General features: G+C 36.0%; 1 protein-coding gene across 2 annotated transcripts in view; it reads left to right on the forward strand.

Annotated features, from left to right (window-relative positions):
- The window catches only part of EDIL3 (EGF like and discoidin domains 3), a 396,995-nt gene that overhangs the window by 220,198 nt on the left and 151,223 nt on the right, over positions 1–25,574 (forward strand). For both annotated transcript variants that reach the window (XM_078067084.1, XM_078067083.1), the window contains one exon: positions 8,832–8,945. In XM_078067084.1, coding sequence (XP_077923210.1) covers positions 8,832–8,945 — 114 coding nt within the window. The remainder of the gene's footprint in view (positions 1–8,831; positions 8,946–25,574) is intronic.

Genomic DNA, 25,574 nt, shown 5'->3' on the forward strand with positions numbered 1-25,574 from the left:
CTAAGTAGAGAGGAATAAAATTAGAACAGATGCCCATTAAGCCCAAATCACTTAAGATTTTGAGAAAAATTTCCAAGAGAAATAAAGGAACTGGGGGAAAAATATATAACTGAGATTTTTAGGACTGGATTCTTTGACCTAAAGCATCGATGCTAATATTACTAGGACATTATAAACATTTTGAGATCAAGGACCATACATTATCCCATATCTGTCCTCAGCAAATAGAGTAGAACTCCAAAGACATGTATGAAGTAATGGGGAAGAGGGAGTACTAATACTTTGCAGTGGGGGTGAAATGTACTGGTGAATAGCATAGATTCTTGAGACAAATCCTCTAGGTTTTAATCTCAGTTTTACCACCTGTGTGACTCTGGGCACGTTATTTACATTTTCAGTGTCTCAATTTCCTCATCTGCAAAATGGTATGTTCATAGTTACTAGCTCACGAGGGTGTCATGTTACATATAAAATACTTAGAAAAATATTTGGCACATAGTAAGTAATCTACAAGTAGGTGGATATACTCATTGTTGTCAATCCGTTGTCATCCTGAAGTGTTGTTTGTTCATATTTGTGTTATGAAGGCTTACATAAAGGTAATTCTAAACTCTAAAGATTATAAACCACTCTGCAGAAAGCAAGCAACAAATTTTAGTGTTAGCAAAAGCCTGAGGAAGACCCGTTTGTCAATAATAATTTTCCACTGCAGGTGGTCTTCCTTGAGGTCTGCTGAATGTACAAAATGGAAAGCATGACCATATGCTGAAAATTAAAGTGCTTATATAAAAGGAAAGAAAGAAAATGTGGAGAAATCACATTCTGGTTGACAATTCAAGCAGGATTCCCAGATAAAATACAGGATGCCCAGGTAAATTTGAATTTCAGATAAACTCTTTCTTTTGTATAAGCCAGATGTTGCATAGGCATCTTGTATTTTTGTTGCCAAATCTGGCAACCCTAAATATTAAGGAGTTTGTATGTTTAGTTTCACACCAAACTAAATGTTTAAACATACATGGCCATAGCCATCATGTTATGTGGTCTGAGTAGTATGGACTCCACATAAAATTCCTTTCTGGCATTTTGAATTATTTTTCCAAAATGTTCCCAGTAATGAAATTCTAGGTATGTGAATGAGCTTTCCAAAATAAAGATCTCTTCAATCCCATGCCCCCTTTCACATTCTTCAATTCTCTATTAACTCCCCAGGATCCAAAGACTAAAGTTCAAACTCCTTAACTTGATTTGTAGGGCCATAAAAATCTTGTCCACACTACCTAGTAACTGCCGTCCCTAGTAGCTCCACACACATAGTCCCTGTGCTTATCTAGACATCTAAAAGTATTCAGTTCTTTCCGAAAACATTGTGTTCTTTTATATTCCTTCCCACTAAAAAAATTCCTGCTAATCCTGTAAGCACCAACCACATACTACCTTCTGTAAGCTATCTTCCACATCTCCTCTAGGCAAAGCCATTGCCTGTTCTGTGTTCTCAGTACCCTTTATGTGTAATAGTATAGGACACATATTTCACAGTCTTATAATTATCTCTCTTCTGAATGGAATTACAGAAAATGAGATGTCTTAGAAAAGGAACTGATCCCCATTCACTGATGTATCCAGTCATATATTTTAGGGCTTGACTCATGGAAGTAGTTCATCAAAATTTTAATGAGTGAATAAGTAAGTGAGTGAATAAGTGGGTAAAGGCAACCATATGAGTCATAGTTATGCTTCCAGCATAAACGTCATCTTAACCAGTTATGAGTTTCTGATTACTCATTCTAAAAGAAAAATACCCAAAATAGCTGATTATCAGTTTGACCACTAAAACTACAGAGAGCTGCAAGTGAACAAATTTGACATGCAGGTGACAGAACATAGTAGTTAATTCTGGATAAAACATTGTTAGTATGATATGTTAGTATATATATATATATATAATAACATACCATAATAAAAGTAGGAAGGTAAGAAGCTAGGAAATATATGACTTCATACTTGGAGCAAAGAACTATGAGATAATGAGGAGTCACCCTCAGATCTGTAGAATAATGAGATGCATAGAAAAATAACTTTACAGAGTAATTAGTTATAACTCTAGATAACCCAGAAGCATTCTCACCAGTCAGCTAGACTCCTCTAAAATCCAACATTCCCTCGTCTGCTAGACTGGTTTAGTTACTGATACTTAAATTTTTTTGAGAAACTATGCATTCATTCTCCTGTTAGGATACTTGTTACTTTCTACTGTAACTGGATTATTTCTTTGAGTACCTACTGTACCAGAAGAGCCTTGAGAAACGTAAGGAGCCATGATATATTAATCTTTTCATTCTTAGCACATAACACAGAACTAAGGATGAATAGATGAATGAGCAAAGGTTCTACATGGTGGTTGTCAACTCTACCTTTAGACTTGCCTGAACTCCTGTATAAACAATATTACTCCCTTCGTTACACCCAAGTCCATTTAAATCAGAATCTCTGGTGTGGGGCCTTTGCATTGGTATGTTTTAAAAGTGCTAGTTGTTAGGGCACCTGGGTGGCTCAGTCGGTTAAGTGTCTGCCTTCAGCTCAGGTCATGATCACAGGGTCCTGGGATCCAGCCCTGTGTCATGCTCCCTGGTTAGCGGGGAGTCTGCCTCTCTCTCTCCCTCTGCCTACCACTCTCCCTGCTTGTGCACTCTCTCTCTGTCTCTCTCTCTGTCCAATAAATAATCTTTAAAAAAATAAAATAAAAGTTCTAGCTTTTACTTATTTTTTATTTTTTTTAAAGTTCTAGCTTTTAAAACAAGCATTGTCCTAACTTCATTTTCCTTACCGGAACCCCTTTAAGGTAGGCTGGTACACCTGCCCCAACCAAGGCATTCACTATTACAGTATAGTTGACAATTCTTCAGGTCTCTAATATTCTCATTCTTTTCTACCAATCAACAAATATCTATTGCAAGGAAGTTACTATGCTGCATGCCCCTGAGGTAATGTCCTTAGAGAGAGGTTGTTCTTTGGTCCATATTTTACCAGAGACATTGGTTCTTTTTGGCTTCTACTATATGTTTTTTATGTAGGTTTTATTTCTGATTTTTTTTCAAGACCTCAGATATTTGAAGTATAGCACCCTCTTGATTACCCCTCCCCCAGCTCTTCTTCTATCTCCCTTGTTTTTTTCTTTATAAGTACCTTGGAATAGCTATCTTATCTTAGTAGCCAAATATCTGAATAAGTGAAATAAAGCCCCACTGGAATAATTTTATATGCAAACATCCTGAAGAATTAGACTTTACCTGGATACTAGTAGCAAAGATTTTTGCATCTAAACTGAGATCTCAAAATAAATGCTAGGATGCCAGGATACAGATGAGCAGAGAGTATCATCTTTGTTAGTAAGTGGTGAGGGATAAATTTCTCTTAGACTTGGGTTTCTTTGTTTGTTTTACACTATTGTTCTAGGTAAGTGAAGGTTATCAATGTTATTATAAAAAGGTTTGTGATATGTTCTGATTAAAGAATTCAGATTCTAATTTGCTATTTTAAAATTAATTACTAGTGAATTGGGCCCAGAAAGGACTGGGAAATCCTGTAGATAATTCTGATTATGGCATAATTTAATTCAGTATCTGAGTGGGAGAATGGAATTTCTAGAAATTCATCATAATTTATTGAGACTTAAAAGAAAAATTGAAAAACCATAGGCTTTAGATAAGAAAAATAAATAAAAGGTCAAATTTTAAAAGTCAGTCACTCATGGGAGGTCTGGAGAATATTTAATAGCTGATGGGGAGCCCAGGGAAGATGGGTTGTTAGGATCAAAAATAGCAGGCTCTTGAAAATAGGCTCTGCTGGCTAATTAACAGTCAATAACAATATTGCTGGAGAAAAGATAGCCTAAGAGAAAGGAATAAGGAAGTTGAGACATTATGTCTTTGCAAAGAAAAAAATAAGGGCTTTATCATCGTGTCCTTTTAATATATGAAAACTAGGGTGCTCAGCCTGAAAATTAGTTGTTCCTTCTTGTTGTTCATGGGCCTGGATGTACTTGGGAGGTATTTTCATGATTGAATTAAGTTATCTTTGTCTCCACTCAAGAGGAGGTTAGATGGATTTCTACCCCAAGAAGAATTGGATGACCTTCTCTAAATGGTGGTCAGTACTCAAAATGCTCTAAGCCAGGTTGGCAAATAAATGTAGTTGCACTATTGGGGCCACATGGCATCAACCTGAGGACTCTGGGTAAACTCAAGGATGAACTGGGACACTGATGGACCAGGAGTGGTACTTTCTATACCTCCTACTCTACATATTACACATGTGAGACAATTTGAAAGTAATTAATTAATTATTTAGTTAATCAAGTAAATTTAAAAGTCTCCAGAGGAGGTCCCAGGGAATTAGTCTCCAGAAATCTCCATTTCATCTCTGGCCAGCTAGTAGAGTCTATAATGAAGAATGGGATTACTGAATATTAAAATATAATTATCTGAAAAGAAGTGACATGGCTTCTGTAGCAAGAAATTATGCCCAAGGGAAGCCATTTTTTTGAAGTCTCAAATAAGGAACTAACAAATATAATTTTGATTTTCAAAAATTCTTTCTAACCTACCACTCCAAAGTCATTTTCATGGGCGTTAGGGCTATAATTTGCACAATGATGGGTCTGACAAGATCCAGAAAAAAAGACTAGGAGTAACTGAACACTTCTCAGGATGCAGTTGTGTATAAGGTCATGAGTACTCAGAGTGATGTTATGAATATGTGTTTGTCAATTCCTGGAAGAGGATTCTTACAGTGAAGTCTCCAAAGTGTGTATGGGTTGACATTATTTCTATTAGTAAAAACCTAAGCCTAAGAGGGTAGACTACCAACACACCTTTATAAGTCTGTATAAGATAGGCTAAGTATAACATAATGATAAAGGTACAGAGTCTAAGTTACGCATATAGTATGAATGAGTTTGTGTAATTAGTTACAAGAGAGCAAAGGGCCTGAAATCCTTGTGGAGCACTTCTTTCTTTCAAAGAAATGCATGCTGTTGTGACCAATTATCTATTCTCTCATCTCTTCCTCTCTTCTCCTTTCTTCCTTTACCTTGCTTTTAAAAAAGCATCATGTGTTTATATCTGGAAATCCATGTTCAGCTCTTGTCATTGTCCTCAGTCAGACAAGATGGTAGGTAGCAGTTTTGTGCTTTTGGAACGAGGGATCAGAACTCAGCTGGTTGTCTTAATTATAAAATCCAATTCTGAATGAGGCTGTGTTTTTTTAAATCATTCTCATGAAGCAGTCATACATATAAAAACCTCAAAAATGATAGCTATTAATATTATAAATGAACTGTAAATATGACCAAATATGGAAATTCCTATTTTGTATAGGGACTGCTATGTCAATTTTTCTTGATTATAAAAGAATGTAGTATATTACACTATGTTTGGAATAGATGAGGACTTTTTTCTGGAAATGATAATGTCTTGATATGACAAAGAGAAATGTATGTGATTTATTGCAAAGATGTTTAGTTTTCATTTCATTACATTATATTCTGTGAACATTTATATCTAGTCTTTAATTAAACATGATTTATTCAAATTGAGGTCTGTTTCCATTTAGATTGCTTGCAGTGTTAATCACAGTGCAAATAGCCTTCACCGCTAAAAGAACTCCTGCATTATACTAATATATAAATGCTTCCATGTAATTTGCATGTTATCTGAGTCTACCTGTTACTAGATGTGTACATATGCAAAAATATTTTACTTTTTTGGCTACTATATTAAAAGTACATATCTCCTTTAATGTAACATTTGTATTTTTACAAATATTAAATTTAAAGTAGTTTTTTTTTTTTTTAGTTTAAAAAATCAAAAAATGCACAAGCAATAAAAGGTCATTCTTTATCCAAAATTGAGCATGGATATAAAGCATTTTCTCCTCAGCAAATGCAATTCCGGTTCATTTTACCTTGTGTTAACCTCTGGATAAAGGTGAAACTGTTGTTTATTTTAGAATCTGATCTACTTAATTATAATTTCCTTTTTAGATGATGGTAGATCTGTCCTGATGATCAAATGGCTAGAAAGTTCAAAGGTTGATTTGTCTCCATTAGATTCACATTCACCTGTGTTAAGTAATATTTATTGTGTTAATACTTGGAAGAAATAAGGACGCAAAGAACAATAGTACCTGCATACCTTACAGACATATAAAATGACTCTGGATAGTTCTCACATCATTGACTATGAAAACTCCCTTCTATTAATGTTTTAAAGCAGCAAGAGCTGGGTTTGGTTTTACTTATAATATATAGTTCAGTATTAAAATGAGAAAACACTTAGAGCCTCTTACCTGAGAATTGAAATATATGTTGCACCCATCAGCATCGAATCCTGTGTGGGTCTGTCTGTTCTGCTTTCCTTCATTTCTTATTTCTCTCCCAAATATTGGCTTCACTAGGTCTATCTAAAGTACAAGGGTACAGAAGATACCCTCCCATCTGGCTCCAAGTCTTTAGTGCCAAAAAATAAAGGACACTTCCCTCCACTGGCATTAATGGTTCATCATAAGCTGGCTCCTATCTACATCCTCTGATATGGGGTCTCAGCACTCCCCTTCCCACGCTGGGCTCCAGACAGGCTGGCTACTTGTGTCCCTGAACACATCGTCATACCATGAACGTTTCTCTTCAGAGTTGTGACTCATTCTGGTTTCCTGTTTGGAAATATACTACCATCTCCATTCTGTTGTTAATCTTAGTTAAAGCTTTCCTTCAAGATCAAATTATATTTCCCTATGTGGTCTTCAGACATCAGTACTCAGTTTCTTCCTCATAAGTATATAAAATAATAACTTGTTATGTCTAACTTTACAAAATAAGGCATGCATTCTCTAACATGAAGATTTAACTTCTTATGAGCCCTTGACATATTCTCATCTAAAAAAAAAGATTGTAGTCAATATGATGCAAGGAAAGACATAGTAGGCATGTTCCCAAGTAGCCAATTATTGCTGTTGCCTTACATTCAGCTGACTATAAAATAAATAGCACAGTGACTTTTGTGCTACTTTCAAAACATAATGAAAATATTTTGCATGTTAGTCCGGTATAAATCCACACTAAGTGAAATTTTGATTAAGACTAAAAAGAGCTAAATGTTTCATCAGATAATGAATAAATGGCTCCTTCCTTCCTTCTCTCCCTCCTTCCTTCTGGAGAATTTTAGTTTCAAATATTTGGGAGTTTGTTATATTTTATAGCACATAGTTATATTTTTAGAGATTATCAGATTCTGATTTTGTCCTATTATTTGATGTCATAAAATACTCAAATTATTTAGATTCTTTCTGAACATAGTTATGAACTGTCTCTACTCTCAAACTGTGACAGTCAACCAGAAATCAAAAAGGATGGCTTTTTCAGGGAAAGTCATCATCTGCCTAAGGAAATTTAGACCAAACTTTTACAGTAAGTTTAAAATGAGAGGGTGACCAACTCTGATACCAAGAGGAGACACTGTTTAGAAGAAAAAAAGTTAAAGGAAAGAGCAAAATAGAGCTTTTGTAGTGTTTTGTTCTTGTTTGGTCTTGAAGCAGTAATTTAATGACCATAATGCTTTAAGCACTGTGAAAACCCAGGACTTCAGAATACCGTTTTGATACTTTGTAGTGTATCAGAAGGTCCATTACACATCTGGAACTATTTGTTTAGATTGTCTGCACCACTATTTCTGATCTTTTGTTAAAAATTTTATCAAGAAACACTTTTTGGTACCAGTGGTCTCCTAGATAGCATGTGGCATTCATGGAGATACAAAGAACAGTGCAGGACAGGGGCTACATTTGTAGGGCTCACAGTTTAGGTGAGAGGGTGAAAGGCACAGATACAGACAGTTCCTAGGTAATACTATTCTGGTCTGTAAGGAGCTGTGGGAATAAGAGAGGAGAGAGAGTTCAATAGAAGTAGATGACAGGAAGAGAAAGCAATGGGGAGCAGTTATTATCCATCTACTTACTAGTTCCCACACGACCCAGCATGGTGCTGTGCTTAGAGGGAATGATGTGTATCAGTGATGGATGTTTGACTGAATTAGTCATAATTTCTTTTTTCATTTATGATCATATTCATTGTATCTGTTGTCCAAAATTAGCATGGGAATTAGTACAATTTACTGAATGTTTTATATTTCATATGATTTTGCATGAGGTATAATAATGGTATATCAAAGGTAAGTCCCTTTAGTCATCCCAATTTTAGAAACCCTTGAATGAGATTAGGAAGTGATCATCATTTACATTTATTATACTTTGCTTAATGTAACGAGCTTTAGCTATTAACAGTAATTTGCTTCTCATCGCATTCATCAAAGGCAAACTATTTAGAAACTAAAACATCTCTGTCAGTTAGAATTTTAATGAATTAAGATGAAATGAGACAGTGTTAATTGGCAGTTGTTGCTGCAGGGGAGGTTTCTAGATCTTGTAAGTGATACCAATTCATCTCTCTATCAGGGTTAATTTGCTTGATTTAATTCTAAAGATACACTGAATATTTCCCCACACTATTCATATTTATTTTCAGGATTGGAGAAAGTTTGCTTCTGTTGGTCTTTCATTTGGATTCTCAATTCCACTTGAACTTGATTATTAATCAGTTGTTGATTTTAAGCACTATTTCTATTATTGACTGAACACACATATATGCACTCACAAACACACAAAAGTAATTGCATTACTTAGATTTTGTTTTACTTGAAAGGCCTAAAAGCTTCCAATAGCTAATCATTTTTTTTACCAAGAATTCTCATTTTCTCTGTTCTTTCTGTTTCCCTCAGACATAAATGAATGTGAAGCTGAGCCTTGCAAAAATGGTGGAATATGTACAGACCTTGCTGCTAACTATTCCTGTGAGTGCCCAGGTGAATTCATGGGAAGAAATTGTCAATACAGTAAGTATTCATATATGTATATATTTTTGTTGTTGTTTGCATATCCTCCATTTAGTATGGAATCTGGGTCAAAACAATATAGTTTGCTTTTAGAGTTTATAATTTATTGAAATGGCATATTTCATATTTGTTGTTGTTAATGTTATTAATATACGTCTACTCTCCAGGATAGAGCTCAGTGCGTGCTAGGCATAGAATTGGCCACCTTGTGGTCTGAAACGAGGGCGGCATTTCTCAGAGGTCCAAGTGCATCTCCCTTATGAATCCCATTTTGGCTTTTGAGTATGTGTATGACCTACATTTCCACCAGAGTGACCACTCTGCTTCAGACAATAAATTCAAGGCACTCTAACCTGATAGCCTCTATCACAAATAAAAGGAGGATTTCTATTGAGCTGGCATTCACATTAATAAGAAATTGACACACTGTTTATTGGTCTTTTTGGAAGCCTAAGAGAGTAGGGTCTTATATATCAAACGATAGGACAGTAATTTGCCTGAAGTATTTACAAAGAAGCAAGAAACAACCCTTCTTCCCCAAAAGAAACAAAAACTAGGAGAAGGTAGTAACAGGATTATAGTCAGTAGGATGAAACCAGAATTGGGCACAAATACATGCTAATGAGAACAATAATGATATAGCTTAGTAATTGTTGGACACTTATAGAAACTCCATAGCACTACTGCTTTGATGTATATTATACTATTAGAGCATCACGTTATGCAAATTCAGAAGGCAGATGTAGAAACTGAGACACATAGGCTATGTGGTTTGCCCAGGCTCTCTCAGTTGGTGACAGAAGCAGGACTAGAAGGAATGTAGAATCAGGGCTTGTGATTCCCAGTTCAGTGCATTTTCCTCTAAACCGAGATATCTCTTCAGATAGAATTAAATGAGAGATGATGGACTCTGAAAAACAAACTAAGGGTTCTAGAGGGGAGGAGGGTGGGGGGATGGGTTGGCCTGGTGATGGGTATTAAAGAGGGCACGTATTGCATGGAGCACTGGGTGTTATACGCAAATAATGAATCATGGATCACTACATCAAAAACTAATGATGTAATGTATGGTGATTAACATAACATAATAATAATTAAAAAAAGAATTAAATGAAATAAACACAAAAGCACACTATACCTCCTCTCTCTCTTACACATGTTCATGAGCGCACACATGTGCACATAAACACAACACACACACACTCGTTCCTTTTTAGCCAGAGTAACAATTTTACATGTCACTTTCCTTCTCTTCCTTTCCCTTTGACAAGGATAGTTTATAAATTAAAACAGAGAAAGTTACTTAAGGATTTATTTGGGTTATGTATATAAACAAAATGAAAAACTTCATTAAAATAATGAAATGCTGAATATCAAAGAAATACCTTGGATGGGGGAAATTTTCTAAGTTTAAAAATAATTGGAGAAGACATTAATTGTGAGTTGACGTAGGAACCTTCAGGCATGGAGGTATGGAAGGAAAGGATAGCCTGAGTAAGCAGGTTGATCATACAACCAAATAGACTAGTGGCCACCCAGTCAACTGACCTAGAAACCTTCCTGTAAAGCATATAACTGACCATGCAGTAAGTTAACTTAATTCAGATTCGATTGGTCCTTGGCCCACCCAGATACAACTCTTACATTCTTCTTTTCTTTGGTTTTGGGGGCTTGCAGATGGCTGTCCACTTAGCATTGAAAGTTGTACTAAAAAGCACCCCAAGATACCTGTAAATGAATATTTAATTACCATGATGAAGACCAAAAAACTAATGTCAGTGACTATTTGATTTCCATGTAGCCAAAACAGACATGGGGTGCCAGAATAAAGTGCCTTCCAGACAGTACTAGAACTTTGGCAGAGCTTAAAAGAATGCCTGGCTATGAACATGACCCATAGGAGGCCTGGCCAGGGGAGCAATAGGAAGATGAGACCTTCCCATTTTCCTAAAAGAAGAGCCCTGTATAGGGGACATGTCATGGGAAGCCTGCCTAGCAATGAGCGTCACTCTGAGGTGGTCAAGCACGAGCTCTCTGAATGCCCTGAAGAAGAAGTGATGTCTGAAGTTATAGGCACCCTGGGACAAGAGACCTAGGTCTTGAAGTTGTGTGTATGTGTATATATATATATATATATATATATATATATATACACTTGCCTTCCTGTGTTGGCCAAGGAGCAGCTAGATAGTCAGTTGCCTACAGGTTGAAAATGGAAGGAGACCTGGATGTGAACTAGATGTTGAAACTGATGACTGAAGCCTAAAATCTCCATCAGAGATTTTGTTGAGGTCACCACATCTAAAAATACCCTTGAAAAGAAAGAAACTTGATTGATTATAGAAAGACGTACTGAAATAGACTTTGAACTTAATTGTCACCAGTTTGTGTCTAGTGTCTTTCTATTATGTTTAATAAATGTGTTTTCTTTGATTTAGTTTCATATTTATATAATCTTTATATTTAAACTCAGACTTCTCTTTGAACATGAAAGCAGTAGTGACTTTCTTAACCCATCATATGCTCTGACATTCTCCCAAAGAGATCAGAAAGAGTCACTTAGGATACACTGTAAAATATGTTCTAATTGGGGTATTTGTTTTTACTGTATTGATCTGCAAGAGTTTATAATAATTTAAGGATCCTTAATCTCCCTACTGTTTCAGTTTCTAGGGATATGGTTCTGCTTTTTTGTGTGACTTCTTAGAATTGTTAGAAATCCAGAGTAAGAAAGAGCATTCTATCGCAGTGATGCTGTAATACCACACATTGAGAACTTAAAGTACTCACTCACTACAGGGCACACAGAAACACCTGCAGATTACACGTAGTGCCAGCTCTAAACTGATTGAGGTTAGGATCCTGGGAATTGACAGTACATAGATTATAATCAATGTGCCCAGCATCCACTCTAGAGTAAGATTTATAACCTTTCTTCTGAACTTTTTGTCATGTCCCACAGGGGTACCCGTGGGTCAGCTTATGCCTACAGTTATGGCAGAGAGGCCATTTGTTTTGGCAGGTATTTCAGAAGGAAGAGGAAAGGGAGAATAATGTAGACTTAATGCTGGGTGGGTCAGAGGATACCATACTAAAATGCTGGCATCCTTGTGTTCAAATCCAAACTGACTTCACTCTAATCTTGGGTATCCGCACTCATATTACTTCCCTTCTTCCACTATTTTCTTATATCTACTGATGGGTTAATTAGGTTCTGGTGTATTTTAAAATTAAATCATTCTCAATGCCCTCCCAAATAATAAATAATAAAAGATATTGCAGAGGAATGGAATTTCCTAAATACATCTATACCAAAGTAATAAAGTATAAACACAAATAATAAACTGGGAAGTATTTATAATAAAGGTGAAAGGAAAATATTTCTTATCCTCAGTTTATTGTTTTCCAATTCAATAAAATTAAACACAACAGAAGAAAGAAAACATCAAAAACATGAACAGAACTTTCCTACAAAGGAAGTAAGTACCTTGAAATTTATCATATTATAGTTGAGTTGTGTCTTCATCTTTACTCTTCAGTATATTTTGAATTTATAAGGCTTATAGTACCTTTGTGATCTGAAAAGTATAATTATATTGTAAACATCGACTTAGTGAGAGAGCACTACATATGTGAACAAAAAACTGGACTGACCGTGAATCACTCTGCTTCTTCCTCGGACCCCATATCCCTACCCCCTCTCATTTCACAAATGGAAATATAGATAAATGGAAACAGATGAAAAGCTAAGGAGGAGCAGAGGCTAGGTGACACTTGAGAAAGAATATGGAAAATAAAAACGAGGAGAAGGGAAAGAGTCCTAGGAACCATCCCAGGAAACACACACACACACACACACACACACACACACACACACACACACTCTCTCTCTCTCTCTCTCTCTCTCTCTCTCTCTCTCTTTCTGTCTCTGTCTCTGTCTCTGCCTCTCTCTCTCTCTGCCTCCCTTGTGGGCAGAGAATTTTAAAGTAAAGGAGGTGACAAAAAAAAATTTTATCAAAAGACATAAAAAGTTCCCATGAGACAATTTTACTAGAGAGAGGCCCTTCCTTCCTTCTATATGTGCTTCTTACATAGTCTGTTCTTAACTCTGCTGCCAGAGGGAGTCTGTTAAAGCAAAAGTCAATACACATCACCTAGCAGTTCAGAACCTTCCACTGACTTCTAATCTCACACTAAGTGAAACTTAGTCCCCCTGTTTCCTGAGGCCAGTAGGATCTGCCTGTGCCTCTGCCCTATTCACTCAGCTCTGTGACCACATCTCATGGGACTCTCCCTTGCTTGTACTGTTTCAGCCGCACTGGCCTCCTAACTATTCCTGGCACACACCTGGTGCAAGCCTGGCACATCCTTGCCCTACAGCATTTCCGTTCCCATCTCCCCTTTTCTGTAATATTCTATTATGATGTTATGAGTACTCCAATACTTCCTTTGGGTCTTTGCATAAAGGCATCCTCCCAGTGGGGCTTTCCTCAGCCTCTCTACTTCCCTACCTCAACCAAAACAACACCCACCCCTTTTTCTGTTATAGTTTTTCTCCTTAGCACTAATCATTAACATATCATATTTTTACTTATATATTTTTTTTTATTGACTATTCCTCCAGTGGAGTATATCCTCCATGAGGGAAAGAGTGTACTATTGTAATCACATTTGCCAGAAGAGAACTAGCAAATGGTGGGTGCTCAATAGACATTTGCTAAATGAATGAATGAATGAACCTAGCATTCTGAGGTAAGTATAGAAATGGTATCTGATTTCTCAGTGTCCTCAACTACCACCAAGTTATTTTTTACCTGACTTCCCATTTTTTGAGTAGTATGCTAAAGATGCTTTTGCCAGTGTAATGAAATATAATTTGGTATATTAACTGATACTCTGTAAATCATACCACAAGTTGAATTGTTTTCCTTTGACTTTGATAAAATCTTTTATAACTCTATTTTGCAATAGGGTTATGCAGATGGATTTTAAATAAGAAAAGTAAACAAAGACTCACATAGCACATAGCACATACCCTCCCCGATGCCGAGCGATGTTGAGCACTTTTTCATGTGTCTGTTGCCCATTTGGATGTCTTCTTTGGAAAAATGTCTGTTCATGTCTTCTGCCCATCTCTTGATTGGATCATTTGTTCTTTGGGTGTTGAGTTTGATAAGTTCTTTATAGATTTTGGATACTAGCCCTTTATCTGATATGTTGTTTGCAAATATCTTCTCCCATTCTGTCAGTTGTCTTTTGGTTTTGTTGACTGTTTCTTTTGCTGTGCAAAAGCTTTTTATCTCGATGAAGTCCCAATAGTTCATTTTTGTCCTTGCTTCCCTTGCCTTTGGCGATGTATGTAGGAAGAAGTTGCTGTGGCTGAGGTCGAAGAGGTTGCTGCCTGTGTTCTCCTTTAGGATTTTGATGGACTCCTGTCTCACATTTAGGTCTTTCAACTATTTTGAGTCTGTTTTTGTGTGTGGTGTAAGGAAATGGTCTAGTTTCATTCTTCTGCATGTGGCTGTCCAATTCTCCCAACACCATTTGTTGAAGAGACTTTTTTCCATTGGACATTCTTTCCTGCTTTGTCGAAGATTAGTTGACCATAGAGTTGAGGGTCCATTTCTGGGCTCTCTATTCTGTTCCACTGATCTATGTGTCTGTTTTTGTGCCAGTACCATACTGTCTTGATGATGACAGCTTTGTAGTAGAGCTGGAAGTCTGGAATTGTGATGCCGCCGGCTTTGCTTTCCTTTTTCAACATTCCTCTGGCTATTTGGAGTCTTTCCTGGTTCCATACAAAATTTAGGATTATTTGTTCCATTTCTTTGAAAAAAGTTGATGGTATTTTGATAGGGATTGCATTAAATGTGTAGATTGCTCTAAGTAGCATTGACATCTTCACAATATTTGTTCTTCCAGTCCATGAACATGGAACATTTTTCCACTTCTTTGTGTCTTCCTCAATTTCTTTCATGAGTATGTTATAGTTTTCTTAGTACAGATTCTTTGCCTCTTTGGTTAGATTTATTCCTAGGTATCTTATGGTTTTGGGTGCAATTATAAATGGGATCGACTCCTTAATTTCTCTTTCTTCTGTCTTGTTGTTGGTGTATAGTAATGCCACTGATTTCTGTGCATTGGTTTTATATCCTGCCACTTTACTGAATTCCTGTATGAGTTCTAGTGGTTTTGGGGTGGAGTCTTTTGGGTTTTCCACATAAAGTATCATATCATCTGCAGACAGTGAGAGTTTGACTTCTTCTTTGCCGATTCAGATGCCTTTTATTTCTTTTGTTGTCTGATTGCTGTGGCTAGGACTTCTAATACTATGTTGTCGATGTGTTTCTTTGCTTTTGTTATTAATTGGCTTATATAGTTTCCTGCTCCCATGTTAGGGGCATAGATATTTACAAACATTAGATCTTCTTGTTGGATAGACCCTTTAAGTAGGATATAGTGTCCTTCCTCATCTCTTATTATAGTCTTTGGATTAAAATCTAATTTTTCTGGTATAAGGATTGCTACCCCAGCTTTCTTTTGGTGTCCATTAGCATGGTAAATGGTTTTCCACCCCCTCACTTTCAATCTGGAGGTGTCTTTTGGTCTAAAATGAGTCTCTTGAAGACAGCATATCGATGGGTCTTGTTTTTTTATCCAATCTGATACCCTGTGTCTTTTGATTGGGGCATTTAGCCCATTTACATTCAGGGTAACTACTGAAAGATATGAATTTAGTGCCATTGTATTGACTGTAAGGTGACTGTTACTGTATATTGTCTCTGTTCCTTTCCGGTCTATGTTACTTTTAGGCTCTCTCTTTGCTTAGAGGACCCCTTTCAAGATTTCTTGTAGGGCTGGTTTTGTGTTTGCAAATTCCTTTAGTTTTTGTTTGTCCTGGAAGCTTTTTATCTCTCCTTCTATTTTCAGTGACAGCCTAGCTGGATATAGTATTCTTGGCTGCATATTTTTCTCATTTAGTGCTCTGAATATATCATGCCAGTCCTTTCTGGCCTGCCAGGTCTCTGTGGATAGGTCTGTTGCCAATCTAATGTTTCTACCATTGTAGGTTACAGATCTCTTGTCCCAAGCTTCTTTCGGGATTTTCTCTTTGTCTCTGAGACTCATAAGTTTTACTATTAGATGTCGGGGTGTTGATTATTTTTATTGATTTTGAGAGGGGTTCTCTGTGCCTCCTGGATTTTGATGCCTGTTTCCTTCCCCAAATTAGGGAAGTTCTCTGCTATAATGTGCTCCAATATACCTTCTGCCTCTCTCTCTCTTTCTTCTTCTTCTGGGATCCCAATTATTCTAATATTGTTTCATCTTATGGTATCACTTATCTCTCAAATTCTGCCCTTGTGATCCAGTAGTTATCTCTCTTTTTCTCAACTTCTTTATTCTCCATCATTTGGTCTTCTATATCACTAATTTTCTCTTCTGCCTTATTTATCCTAGCAGTTAGAGCCTCCATTTTTGATTGCACCTCATTAATAGCCTTTTTGATTTCAACTTGGTTAGATTTTAGTTCTTTTATTTCTCCAGAAAGAGTTTCTCTAATATCCCCCATGCTTTTTTCAAGCCCAGCTAGTATCTTTAAAATCGTCATTCTGAACTCTAGTTCTGACATCTTACTAATGTCTGTATTGATTAGGTCCCTGGCAGTCGGTACTACCTCGTTCATTTTTTTGAGGTGATTTTTTTCCATCTTGTTATTTTGTCCAGAGGAGAATAGATGAATGAGAGAACAAAATGCTAACAGGGTAACAACGACCCCAGAAAAATATACACTAAACAAATGAGAAGAGACCTAAAACCAGGGGAAAAGAAAGGGAAAAAAAGAAAAAAGAAAAAAAAAACAGAATATGATCAGATATGATCAGGCTGGTGCATAAATCAGTGCCACACACTAGATTTGGGGTGTATTTTGGTCTAGAAGAAAGTGCCTCCCAAAATTTTAAAGAAAGAAAAACTTCTATATGTACAAAAATAAGGGTAAATATGATGAAGGGATGGAATATGACTATAAAGATGAAAATTATAAAAGATTTTATAAAAGGAATTGGTAAGATAAGTTGGTTGAAAAAAGAAAGAAGAGGACTTAAAAAAAAAAAGGGAGAGAATGTGATCAGGCAGGAGACTAGAACAAAGCCATACATTAGAGATTTAGGGTATATTTTGGTCTGTTAGAAGAAACTGTATCCCAAAATTTTAAAGAGAGAACAACTTATATATATATATATACCAAAAATAAGGTTAAGTACTATGAAGGGATAAAATATTACTCTAAAAATGAAAAATAAAAATGTTTTTTTTAAAAAGGGATTGATAAGATGTTGGTTGAAAAAGCGAAAAATTCAAAAAAAAAAAAAACTGAAAAAAATAACTTTGAAAGACTAAAGAATCATGGGGAAAAAGCCATGAATTCTATGTGCTGTATTCCCCTAGTGCTGGAGTTCTGCCATTCTCACTGATCAGTGAACTTGGTCTTGGCTGGCTGTTCTTGCTGGTCTTCTGGGGGAGGGGCCTGTTGCGGTGGACCTCAAATGTCTTTGCCAGAGGCGGAATTACCCTGCTCTTGCTGGGGGTGGGCTAAGTAATCTGCTTGGGTTTGCTCTCGGGAGCTTTTGTTCCCTGCAAGCTTTCTGCACAGCTTTGGAGGACGAGAATGAAATGGCAGCCTCCCAATCTCCGCCCCGGAGGAGCTGAGAGCTTGGGGCCCCACTCCTCATTGAGCCTCCAGAGAAAAGCAGTCAATCACTCCCATGTCCCCGGTCTCTGGCTGCACTCCGTGCCCACCTGGCCTGTGACCAAGCATTTCTGTCTCTGTCACCCAACCGGGTGTGGAGTCTCCAAACCCAGCAGATCCCTGCAGTGCGCTCCCGGGCCACTCCTCCTGGGGGAGGAAAGGGAGTCTCCCCGGATCTGCCGCTTGTTGGGTCCCTGCTGGAAGAGCAGTGGCCCAGCTGTGCCACAGATCATGGTTTATGGCAACCCTGAGCTGAGAACCCGCTCCTTGGCTCCATCTCTACAGCCAGCTTCCCTTCTCCAATACCTGGGAGCTCTGCCGCACTCAGGCACCTCTGGTCTTTCTGTGACCCTGAGGGTCCTGAGACTACACTGTCCCAGGGAGGCTTCCACCCCCAGCTTAGCCACTGGAGCGTCATCCCTCAGTGGAGCAGACTTCTAAAAGTTTTGATTTTGTGCTCCACTGCTCTATCACTTGCCAGTAGTGGCTGACAGAGGCCCCCTCCCCCGCCGTCTATCTTCCCGAATATTGCCTCGGATTCACTTCTCCGCACATCCTACCTTCCAGAAAGTGGTCGCTTTTCTGTTCAGAGAGTTGCTGCTATTCTTTTCTTTGATCTCCTGTTGAGTTCGTAGGGGTTCAGAATGTTTGATCCCTATCTAGCTGAAATCCTGGGACCAGACGAAATTTAGGTCTCCTACTCCTCTGCCATCTTGGTCCTCCCCCCGCATTTAGGCCACTTCTGCATGCAGACATCTTGTTAATTTATCTTAGATCATTATTTATTTCTTATCCATTTCAAATATCAGGTAGACATATATGAATGCTGTGATGTAACTACTACCACTAGTAAGTCTTGAAAATATAAAAGTGGTAATTTTGGATATAACTCTTTAAGTGGTATTGACAGACTGATCTCGATATCTGTGTGCGTATAATCATAAAGATTTGTTTTTCTCAGATTTTTAATCTTTCTCTGTCTTTCCCTCATTTTTACATGCCCTTCAATTTTAAGCAATTTATTAAGACTATCTTTGCCAGTGTGGGTGATGGGCATTAAGGAGGGCACATGATGTGATGAGCACTGGGTGTTATACGCAACTGATGAATTATTGAACTCTATACCTGAAACTAATGATGTACTATATGTTGGCTAATTGAATTAAAAAAAAAAAAAAAGATTACCTTTGCCAGTGCAGTTAAGTGAAATATTTTTAATATTAGTGATATACTACATTTTTAAAACCTAAATATATTTTTATTTTATTTTATTTATTTATTTTTTTAAGATTTTATTTATTTATTTGACAGAGACAGAGAGAGCAGGAACACAAGCAGGGGGAGTGGGAGAGGGAGAAGCAGGCTTCCCGCTGAGCAGGGAGCCTGATGTGGGACTCGATCCCAGGACTCTGGGATCATGACCTGAGCCGAAGGCAGCCGCTTAACGACTGAGCCACCCAGGCGCCCCATAAAACCTAAATATATTTTTAAATTTACAGTTAAACAATTAAAAGCAAGATGTTTAAGATACTACTTTAATAAATATTATTTCAAAATCTATGTGAATTCTTTATCATAATGTATGTCTTTAATTAATATAGCTATTACACATTTTTACTTTATAAGGAATAAATTTATACCTAACCCTCTTATGACATGATGTCCAATTATGTAGTAATAATTATTATTATGCAAATCAATCACCTATCAAACATAGTCAGTAAATGTAATATTTCAAATGTTAATAACAAAAGTTTTAATACTTGGCAAAAATCTGCCTATATTTTTCCAGTAATTATTTGCTAATTATATTTGTAGGTAGGCTAAGGCAATAATACTTCTGATTTAAATATTTCAGTTTAGATTTCCAGGTATTGTTCGTATAGCTTATCACTTCCTTTGGCAGATCTCAATTATTTTTAGCTTTATTTTTCATTTATTTATTATGGGGAATTTAATTTTTATTATTTTTAATTTTAATTTAAGTTACATTTGAATGATATGTGAAAATCATTTATACGTGCTGATACTATTTATTATAGTATTACAGCCATTCTCCTAATTATAAAGTCCTAATTTATATTTCCTTATTGTTTTTAAATGGTATAAGCTCAAGCGTTCAGCCATTTTCATACACAGCTTGAAAGGAAATGATGATGAACTGGAATGAGAAACCTATTCTCATAAGAAAATACATGCTTTGCTGTGTATGTTTAACAGAACGTGATGTTTAAAGTAAGCGCAATGGAAATTGATAGCACTTTAGTTAACTAATCTAAAAATAACTAGGATTGTTTTCATTGATTGGACTATATGGCCCACAATAGCCATATATAGTTCCCTGCTGGGTGTTTAAATGTGACATGATTAAATTTCAGAAATGGCACTCAAATTCATTTTCATCACTGATACTATTTCTGGAAATTAAGATAGTTACCAAGGGATCTCTTCTAATGCAACATCCAAACTACTATGCCAAAAGGTATTAAGACTTGGATGGTTTCAGAGGGTTTTATTAAAAATGAAAACTAAAATCTTCAACTGAGGATAAAGTGATGTTTCTTGAGTGTCATAATTGTCCAATTTTTTAAAAAAATTAAGCTTTATAATCTATCCTGTAGCCCCTACCCTAAGAATTCTACCTATAAAGTAATAAAGACAGAGATGATGATACATGTGAACATATTTTTAAAAATATAAATTAATATTTCCATATCTTCATTTTTTGGGCAGATGTAACTCTTTAAACCTTTGTTACAAATGAGCTAGTATGTATAAATACACAAACATATGCAACATACACTATATAAATGTACATGTGTATCTTTCCTTTTGATAGCAATGCTGCCAAGTACATTTGTACAAGTACAAGCTTATGCAGTGAAAATTGTTAAAACATTTATAGATAACTAAATCATGTGATATTTATTTTTATATGCTCAACACTTAATTATTGCTTTTGTAAATAACTAAACACTCTACTATATCACCAACTAGCTGTCATATGATAATGTTGATTTTAATTTAGACTTTTACTGTGTGCCAAGACTGTCCTAAGTACTTTAAATATTGATTTATTTAACCCTCTTAACACTCTTTCTAGTGGGTTCTATTTATCACTGGCTCCATTTTACAGAGAAAACTGAGCATGCTCAGTAAATAATTTGCCTAAGTCAACATGGCAAGTCAACTGTGGTCCTGGCCTTCCCTCCAAGCATCGCAGCTGCAAGAGCCTGCACTCCTAAGCGTGATTGATTCTGCTCCTTGTAGGATGAAAGGAGCACTGTTCATTACACTGTATGCTGTAAGAACATTTGTACTTGAGGAGTGGCCTTGGCGAGTGTTGGAAGAGTAAGAGGAAAGAGCACAGACTTTGCATTCAGATAGAACTGGGGTATAAACTCTGGATTTTCCTCTTTGTAACTAAGTGTCTGGATAAATTAGTTGCCCTTTCTGGGCTTCAGATTTCTCATCCATCAATGGAGTTAATATAACCATTTGGTTTATATAGATAGGTAGGATAAAATTAACAGCATATATAAAGTACTTAGTAAAATTGTAGATCAGTGAATGTTATAAATAAATAATTGCATTAATAAATGAAAGGACACAAGGATCTTTGAGTTATTTGAAAAGCCAATACCAGTGATCCCACCTTTTCTTTTGTTATAATTTTGTGCGATTTTAATTTTTTGTATACTCAAACAACTAACCTATCTTTAGTAACTAACTATGTACTTGAGAACAACTTGTGTAGAAGTCAGGTATAATGTCTTGCATACCATGTTTTAGTAGTACATTAATTTAGGAAATTCTTGGCATTAATATAATTTTTAATAAACAAATATCAATCCAACCAAACCATTATAGGAGATAGGAGTTGCTTTGGTTTTTTAAAAAATGACATCACATACGTCTGAACCACAAACATCTAATTTCATTTCTTTTTTTTTTTTTTTTTTGGTGTAACGTTCAGTGATTCATTAGTTGTGTATAATACCCAGTGCTCGTCACATCACATGCCCTCCTTAATGCCCATCACCCAGTTACCCCATCCTCCCACCCCCCTCACCTCCAGCAACCCTCAGTTTGTTTCCCAGTTTATCCATGTTTTTATGTTTGTAATTATGGTAAGCTAACACTGCTGTTTGATCAAGTATTTTAGTGAATGGTAAAGAGAAACTAATGGTGGAGTGAAAAATTCCAGTATTTTCTTACTCTAAATAGATGAACAAAGATTATAGTTTTGTACCATATAACACTAAATTCCTACTCTGCTATGTCCAGGTACGACATAGATCCAAAAGCAAAATATAAACAAATTATGATATAAAATAAAGAATATTAAAAATAAGAGGTATTTATCAGGAAGTAAAAATGAGAATTAATACACATATAAATTTAGTAAGAAAATTACAAAGTTCATTATTATAATATAGAAAATGTATTCATTCAATCATGTGATCAAATAAACTAGCCACAAATATTTATTGATTTTTTTTCTTAATATAAGTGTGTACAGGTTTTGAGAACATATATGAATGAATTCATTCATTCACCAAATTGCATCCAACAGTAGCCACCCACCAGAGCTGGGGCAAAATGGTAATTAAAATAAATTCAGTTCCTGCTCTCATGGAGTACATAGATTAGTGGGAGAGAAAAACAGGAATTATATAATATCTAATTATAAAGCATGATGAGTGCTATGAATGAAAAGAAAAGGGAGCCATTACAGGGGTGACTGTTTTGTTTTGGGGGTTTAAGGAAATGACATTTGAGCTGAAACCAGAAGAACATATAGTAGGTACCAAATGGAGGGTGATGGAGAGGGGAATTTTACAAGAAAGACGATTTGCACAAGGATAAATATACCCTTTGTCCTTTAGAATCTTAATATTTAGTGGATGGCTTCAGTTCCTGTGTAATCATCATGTGATGATATTTTTAGGATGATCACTTACCTTTTAGGCCCTGACAATGTGGGGTCAAGAATAGTCAATGGCAGGGCGCCTGGGTGGCTCAGTTGGTTAAGCAACTGCCTTCGGCTCAGGTCATGATCCTGGAGTCCCTGGATCGAGTCCCGCATCGGGCTCCCTGCTCGGCAGGGAGTCTGCTTCTCCCTCTGACCCTCCCCACTCTCATGCTCTCTCTCTCTCATTCTCTCTCTCTCAAAAAAAAAAAAAAAAAAAAAAGAATAGTCAATGGCAAACAACATTTATATATTAAACATCCATCTCATGAGCTGTCATTTTGCGCAACCATAAGGGATTTTTAAAACACCAAAGTAGACTTTAACTTTTGTAAATATATCAAGAAGTCAAAGAAAAGCAAAAAAAAAAAGAAAGAAAGAAAGAAAGAAAAGTAAAAGAAACCAAAAAATCATTAACTTGAATCCTAGTTTTATTCCAGATTAAAAAAAAAAAATCTGTTCTGTTTTAGAAATTTGAAATGACATGCTTTAGCAATGTTTTTGTCTTTTAAAGCATCACCTGAGATAAATTTAAGAATACTTTCCTTGAAATACATAAAGTTAGGAATTAATCTGGAAATCTAATAGGACAGGAGAAGGACAATTTGCCTCAATCTTTCACCTTTTGCAAACATAATAAAAAATTAAGAAATCAACTATGGATTGATAAAAGGTATATATTCAGGATTAATTGTATAATGTTATATCTAAGATACATAATATTTAAAGTCTACCCATAAATATATAGAGATATAAACAGAAATAACCATTACTACAAATACTTGAGTATAAATTATTATTTGAACTTAATTTCTCACAGTCTTTTTAAAAAGATGTGACAGTAAGTTTTAAAAAAAACAAAACAGAGTACTGTGCAAGTATATCAATAGCCCTTAAGGAAAGAAATGGTTCCAACATTACTGCAGGATGAAGTCTTTGCAACAATAAACATAAAAAATTGACTTAATGACAAAACCGAATTGGATTTTCTGTGTCTGACGTGCAAGTTCCATCTTCAATCACATGCCTCTGGGTATATTTTTCCAAATGTTGCCCAACAGTTTTGTACAGACATATCACTTTGAAAGTTTACCTGTTGTACCTTAAAGTGATGATCTAATAAAGGAAAGATAGAAAAAAATATCTGCAAAATGCTCAAATAGACCCCCGGGACTTGTTAAATTCCTCTAACAAATTGAATCAGATTCTCATTACCTGACAGTTTTGTACTTGATTGCAAATAATTACTGAAACATCCAGTAAGATCTTCTTGATTTTCAAATTGTATTAACATGCCCATTCTCTGCTGAACTGCATATGTCCAGGGGTTAATGTTTAGTCTGGCATTTATACTCCAGGATAAAGTGCATTCTAATATTTCCTAAGTCAAAGATGAAGTATGCAGAGATCAGAAGGGTTTGGGAGCAGGACAACTTGATTTCATCCTCATAAAATTTAAAATTGTATGGTTAAAAAAATTGTATTTTTCTCAGACTGAAAATATCAATCTTTTCAACCATCACTGTTCCTCCCCTTGTAAAAAATTTTTTGAAAAAAGAAAAGATAAAAGGAAGAACCCAAATAAAGTCTATACAATATAGAAAAAAAACAAAAATCTGGGCACCTGGATGTCTCAGTGGGTTAAGCATCTACCTTCAGCTCGTGCTTGCTCTCTCTTTCTCAAATAAATCTTAAAAAAAAATCTATAATGAAACCACTAGAAAAGAACTCATCTGATGAATTTATACTTTGAACATGGTTAAAACGTAATTTGTGGGCTAGTCATTATCCTGTACAGATGGTAACATGGCATTATGAGGTGCTTAGGTAAAATTTAGGGTTTGAATTATCAAAGTGGGTATGAAATGGTTATTTCATAATGGAGAAATTTGAGGCACAAACCACAATGGTCTCTCCCTTTATCACATCCACCAAACAGCAGAAACAAATGCTTTTCTCAAATAGGAGAAAGGAAAGAATATAGATGATTTCTGATCTTTTGCACAATTTTCCATGATTTCCTGAAATCCCAAGAGTTTCAAATAGTTGCAATAAAATTTTACTGGCAAGAATGGAGCTAAATTGGGCAGAGATAGCAACAACTGGCATGACCCTAGTCCCAGTTTTCAACCGAATCAGAGACTTGAAAAATGATGGCTTCCAGCAGTATGTAAGACAGAGAGTCACATACATGTTTTAAGTGTCATCTTCAAAACTATCTTCTTCAGCTGAAGGATAGGAACACAACAGATCCCTTTCCGGCATGAGGCATACTGAATTGTAGGCACAATTGGCACATCCTGGTAAGCTAGTTATTAAAATGCCAATGATAGCTTAAGGAAGCATTGCTAATTAAGATTCAGATTTAGGGATCAGATGAGAATGGTAAAGTGGTAAAATTGAAGGGAGATTGCTAAAGATCAAATTTAAGGCAGGTAAAGAAATTCTATCTGCAATGGTACCAAAAAATGAAATAAAAGCAAAATCAGAAAAATAGAGAATAAAAACTCTTTGAGAGAGCAAGGAAAAGAATTTTTCCAAAATAAAAGCTGGTCAAGGAAATGGATACTTAAGAAAAGACGTTTTAATTTGGAGCCTCAAGCCATTAATGGCCCTTAAATAATTACAGTGGGTGGTAGAAGAGAATGCCAGATTGTAGCTATTCCAGATTGAGCAGGTGTTGAATGAGAAATAATAGCCACAGACACTCCTCCCAGGTTATGGTGCACTCTACTTTGAGCATATCTTAAACCCCAAAGAGCCATTAAGGTGGCCAAGGACCTAAAAATAAATTTCGTAATAGTTACCTTAATAGCTTTATCTGGTCAATAATACACATTCTTTTTAGAACTCTAAAGGGAATGGACACATAAAGTATCCAACTTAAAAATAAATTGAATTTGAGGAC

Source organism: Halichoerus grypus, chromosome 2 (assembly GCF_964656455.1).
Source record: "Halichoerus grypus chromosome 2, mHalGry1.hap1.1, whole genome shotgun sequence".
Lineage (NCBI taxonomy): Eukaryota > Metazoa > Chordata > Mammalia > Carnivora > Phocidae > Halichoerus > Halichoerus grypus.